At 43.0% G+C, this 6,179-nt stretch overlaps 1 protein-coding gene across 1 annotated transcript; it reads right to left on the reverse strand.

The window, feature by feature from the left end:
- Positions 1–1,726: 1,726 nt before the first annotated feature.
- Positions 1,727–2,470, reverse strand: LOC108539503 (programmed cell death protein 2-like). Its single transcript, XM_017888246.1, is given in 2 exon segments — positions 1,727–2,223; positions 2,377–2,470. Coding segments are annotated over 2 exon segments (591 nt in total).
- Positions 2,471–6,179: the final 3,709 nt, after the last annotated feature.

The raw sequence follows: 6,179 nt of genomic DNA on the forward strand, positions 1-6,179 counted from the left end.
TTTCCAAGTATCCTACAAAGATGATTACTGAGTTTTTTTAAGAATTATTTTGAACCCATTAGACACATCTGATGCAGTTAGTGTCCTTGTGGATGTGCAAACTGTCCATCTTTTGCCAACAGGAGCCTTTTCATGTTGCTTGAGTTCTTCTGACATGGCCCTAGTAATCCTTGCGAGCTTCCTTAATCTTTGATATGACCATGTTGATGTGACCATGTTCCCACATTATTTGAACATTTCCTGACCCAGTTCTGGAATCAACCACCTCTCCAAAGAGCCTGAAGTTCCTTTTAGAGAGAAATGGTATGTAGACACAATCAACATGATCTTCCTCCCATGCCCAGCACCTCAGTTCTCAGTAACACCAACATAACATAATTACTCATTTGCTTTATCCCCCAATACATGCACAACCATCTCCAAATAACAGCAACAGTCTAGTAATAACATGTTTATTGAAAATCCTAAAATTGTTACGTTCTTTTCATTCTCAGGGTATATTCCACTAGAGATGTACTGCCCTATGTTTTGAAGTCACCTAGAAGTGTTCTTAGTGTGGTCATATGACTACATCAAGAGTTTTTCACTTTTGATGGTTAGGGACTGCTTCTTAAAACTTATTTTACAACTGATTTTACTATCTTAAAATACACAGTTCCGAAGTCACATTTACACAAACAAGGCATATTTGAAGTCCAGTTTTCATCCTTGATCCTCCTACTCTAGGCTCCTCCTTCTCCTAAAGGAATGCATTTTCATTCCTTACCCTTTTCAACGTATTGGTATGAACACACGTGTGGCCCCTTCCAGGCAGTCCTCAGTGATGTCACGTGTTCCCATGATCCCTGTATTGTACTCTTATCAGTCATCACTTGGAATTTATCTTCTCTAAGTATTATTTGGGGTCCTCCACGGGACTGTGAGCATCTGACCACTGGAGGGTCGCTTCCCATTATATCCCTATTATCAAGCACAAGTTCAGGCATAGAGTAAGACTCAAACACGTTTTGGAATATATGACCGGTGTGAACTAGAAACCAGTAAGCTGACGTTTTCATTTTGAGTCTATAAATCTAATTTTGTAGTGGTTTTGTGTATGGTTCAAGGCTAAAATTGTAAAACTTAACATTATGTGACCAAAGCAAGTTATACCCAGAACCTTAATTTCCTCACCTTCAAAATGGGGCAGAGTTTCTGACTTACTGGTCTACTCTCAGGATTTTAATGAGCTCATGCATAAACAGTCCTTTATATAAGGTGAGTGCTGGATACATGTTGGCTACTGTAATAAAATAAGCCTCTAAGATTCTTGGTCAGCACAGGCACTACCCAAGAGTATGCACTGTAGAGAAACTGACAAAATTGTGTATCTAAAACTGGCCAGATGAAGGAGACACTTTTAAAGGGCCCTTCTGCATGCCCGACACTGTGCTAGGCACTCACACTATCCCGACCTGAGAAACAGATCTGGGACCCAGAGGAACTTACCAAGCCTCCAGCGTCTTGTGTAGCCCTACTCGTGGGACCACCTGGATACCCCACCCCCTTGTCTTTATAGGGAGCAGAACACACGTGATATATGTCAGCAAACAAAGTCCAGGAAGTATATTTTCGCCTGAGGCAATATCTGAAAATTGCAGGCTCCAGCCTCCAAAGTGAGTCTTCCTCTCAGTACCTCTCTTCTAGACACATTGAGACCTTTCTTCCCAGCATGAAGTTGAACCACTTAACGAATGAAGTCCTGGAACTGCTTAACCATGCTCCCTATAATCTCTGAATAATCTTCCTTTTCCACAACCTCAGGCATAATCTCATCTTCTGCTTCTATTACTATTTCAAATTCTGGAAAAAGGAAGTTGTGGTTTGGAGTTGTAAGGTTCAGCTGATCTGGTTGTGCACAAGCCTGCTTATGTCCCAATCTCCGGTCTAGGGTCTGATGCTCCTTGCCGCCGTAATACGCTTTGTGGCATCTAGAGCAAGTTTTGGAGCCTAAACAGGCACAAAACCTGCAGAGATGAGCACCAGACTTAAGCTGGAGATACACCAATTCTCCTGTTTCTGGGGGAGGATTCTCAGAAGGTGGCCCATATGAATAAAAATCATTTTTCCTGGGTAGCTGATTCCTAGAAACTCGTAGGCTGGCATAGCACGGCGGCTTGCCGCAGCAGAAGCTGAAGATGCCGCGGTGGAAGGAGTGGCGTGGCCTGGCGGGGGCTCGTACACCTGCGGCAGGAAAGAGAGTGGAGGGCCGCACAGCGCGCAACCCACGCCCAACCACGCCTGCCGCCCTACGCCTGCCGCGCCCAACCACGCCTGCCGCCCTACGCCTGCCGCGCCCAACCACGCCTGCGGCGCCCAACCACGCCTGCCGCCCGCCCACCCTGCTGCGGAACTGCTAGCTGCGCAGCAGTCAAGCCGGCGCCAACTCGGCAAAGGCCAGCTCCACAGGTCCCGCCCCGGCGGTAGCCATGTGGGGCGCGGGCTGGCGAGGGGAGCAGCCGGTAGCTAGGTCTCCCATTGAATTTTGATGGGTTTTTCTTTGGAAAACTTTCAACTCTGTTGTATTTTTCTCTCCAAGATACTCCAAGTATGTTTTCACCTGTGAGGCAATATCTGAAAATTGTAGGCTGCAGCCTCCAGAGTAAGTCTTCCTCTCAGTACCTCTCTTTTAGTCATTGAGCCCTTTCTTTAAACTCTGATTTTTACTTTCTTGACTGAGTTGTTATAACATGACACAATAAAACCATCTTGTTACAGAAATTGGGGAAAGGATGTTTTGGGGGAACAGGTTTGATACGTTTCCCATGCACCTTCTTATTGGCAATGCTGATGATCAAAATGCAAGGAGAATCTTTTAATTAAGTTGAATTTTATTTTCCACTTGCATTCTTTAATACTTCTGCTGAAGGAATTGGTAAGAGACCAATTAGTACAGTAGACTATTATAAGTGAACTTGATGATTTTGGAGTAGGCTTTGAACTTAATGCCAATAGCATTCCATTATTTTTTAGTTAATTCATTCAATGAGAGCAAAGGACATTTAGAAACTTGGTATTTTCATATTGAGTTTTATGGTGAACAGCTAAGACAGCCACAGCTTGTCAATCAAGATCAGACACTAGAACGCCATTATCTGTTTTGGAGTTAAGAGTTTTTATTCCCCTGTTAATAGACTGAAGGATAAATTTAAGGCACTTTTTTCTTAAAAGAAATGGAGCGATTTAGTTAAAACAATCAAAATAAACTTTTGAATGGCTAATCTTCATCTGAGATCAGACAGTTCCCTTCAACTCCCAAATTCACAAAGGCTCTGTGAGTGTGTCTTTGCATTTGCAAAAAACCATGGGAAACTTTGAGTTTCACTTTTACCATCTAAAGGAGACCTGTGTGCAGTTCTTATCTAACTAGATCTTATTATTTGGTTTATATTTCTATTAAGTGACTGCCACTTCATGTACATGTATACATATGTACATATATATATTTAATTGTCTTTCAGAATTAGTATAGACTATATTGCTTTACAAATTATTATGTGTACCTGAAGTGTTGCTTTTTGGAGGAGTCTCAAGGATTTTTCTCAGCCTATCATACTGTTTCTGTGGCTTTGTCTCATTAAATATTTATTTGTTTTGGAGGAAGTGACATTGGTGTAAACTAAGCCCTGTGACAACCATTAGAAATAAGGTTACTGCTTGGAGTTATTTTTCTTACTGTGGCAAAATTTGGTGGAATTGTAACACTTGTGGCTTAGACTAAAATCCGGCTTATCTTCTGTACCCAAGACCTGTTATTAATTACTTGGGTGATGTCAGGCAAATTACCTGAGATCTTTATGCCTGTCCAACACTTGTGAATGCGCACTTTATAGGCTGAGTATGAACTTTTTACCCTTATTTTAGTTAAAATATCATGAATTTTATCTTCTTTTTCTGCAAACAGCCCTCCATTCTGAATCTTTGCTGCATGAGGAGACACTGCCCCCTACAGGAACTAGATAGTATAATATCTGCCCCTGGCATGTCCGGAATTGGTTCCTTCTGGTGGGCTCTTGGTCTTGCTGACTTCAAGAATAAAGCTGTCGACCCTGGCGGTGAGTGTTACAGTTCTTAAAGACAATGTGTCCAGAGTTTGTTCCTTCAGGTGTTCAGATGTGTCTGGAGTTTCTTCCTTTGGGTGGGTTCCTGGTCTTGCTGACTTCAGGAGTGAAGCCGCAGACCTTGGCAGTGAGTGTTATAGCTCTTAAAGTTAGTGTGGACCCCAAAAGTGAGCAGCAGCAAGATTTATTGTGAAGAGTGAAAGAACAAACCTTCCACACTGTGGAAGGGAACCGGAGCAGATTGCCATTGCTGGCTCCTGGGTGGCCAGCTTTTATTCCCATATTTGGCTGCACACACGTCCTGCTGATTGGTCCATTTTACAGGGTGCCAATTGGTCCATTTTACAGAGTACCAATTGGTCCATTTTACAGAGTGCTGATTGGTTCATTTTACAGAGTGCTGATTGGTGCGTTTACAAACGTTTAGCTAGACACAGAGCGCTGATTGGTGCATTTTTACAGAGTGCTGATTGGTGATTTACAAACCTTTAGCTAGACACAGTGCTAATTGGTGCATTTTTACAGAGTGCTGATTGGTGCGTTTACAAACCTTTAGCTAGACACAGAGTGCTGATTGGTGCATTTACAATCCTCTAGTTAGAAAAGTTCTCCACGTCCCCACTGGACCCAGGAAGTCCAGCTGGCTTCACCTCTCACTGGGATTGGGAGGTGCTGACTGCCTGGGGTCAGGGATGGGAAGCTTGGGCTGAGCCTGAGGGGTCCTGGAGGTTGACACTAACTATTTTCTAAAAGAAATGGCAAATACAACCATTATTTGTTGTTTTTCTCCTTTATTATGTAAGCATTGAATGTTCATAGTAGAAAGTGTGGAAATTGCAGATGCACGAAATGAACTAAATGGAACCATTCCATAAAAATAATCCCCAAACCCAGGGGCCCTGACCATTTGTATGTGAGTTGGCCTCCTTCATGTCTTATGTCTACATGAGCTCCCTCCTCATTATCCCATAGGAAAGAGAGAATGAGTCCTTAAAAAGTTGTTCACAGGGTAAGGGTTTCTCTCAACTTCATTTTGAGTTGCAAAGGGGAGTTTAGAGAAGACGCTTGGGCCTTAAAGGACCTCCATTAACATGAATATTGGGACCTAAAGAGGTGTCCCAGGAAACCAGGAAAACAAGTGCTAAAGAAATTGGACTCAGACTTCGCAATTATTCCTTGGAAGATGACCTTACACTTACAAGCATGGATGGGGATGTATACAGTGTTTTTACAGTTACTTAAAAGAAGAATCTCACATTGACATTGTGGAGGTTTCACACTTAAAGGATTAATTTAAAAATGTCCTAATGCCACATGAATCCCTCGCCGTGGTCAAGAGTTTCCTGATTCAAGGCTTCTGTTTCTCCCTCCGCTTAGACGAAAGAAAAGATGTGAAGCCCTGGAAAACTGGCTTTGAAGATGCCAAACTCGCTTTAGAGAAGAGAAAGGCATTGCTGTCAGAGATACTTGTGAATAATTTGAGTTAAAAAATTGTTTTCTAGCCAGATACCGCATGTTCTCACTTATAAGTGGGAGCTAAACATGGAGCATCCGTGGACATAAACATGGGAACAATGGATACTGCAGACTACTTGAGTGGGGAGGGAGGGAGGGAAGGAGGGGGATGAGGGTTGAAAAAGTACCAGTTAGGTACTAGGCTCACTACCTGGGTGCAATGTACGCATGTCACAATCTGCGCATATGCCCTCTGTATCTAAAATAAAAGTTGAAATTAAAAATAAATAAATATAAGACTGGCTGTCTCTGTAAAAAAACTAAATTGTTTTCCAGCTGGGTGCGATGGCTCACGCCTGTAATCCTAGTGCTTTGGGAGGCCGAGTCAGGTGGATCATCTGAGGTCAGGAGTTCGAGACCAGCCTGGCCAACATGATGAAACCCCATCTCTACTAAAAATACAAAAATTAGCCGGTGTGGTGGCATGTGCCTGTAATCCCAGCTACTTGGGAAGCTGAGGCAGGAGAATTGCTTGACCCCAGGAGGTGGAGGTGGCAGTGAGCTGAGATCGCTACATTGCACTCCAGCCTGGGCAAGAGAGTGAAACTCTGCCTCAAAAAAAAA

Source organism: Rhinopithecus bieti, unplaced genomic scaffold (assembly GCF_001698545.2).
Source record: "Rhinopithecus bieti isolate Rb0 unplaced genomic scaffold, ASM169854v2 scaffold_17930, whole genome shotgun sequence".
Classification (NCBI taxonomy): domain Eukaryota; kingdom Metazoa; phylum Chordata; class Mammalia; order Primates; family Cercopithecidae; genus Rhinopithecus; species Rhinopithecus bieti.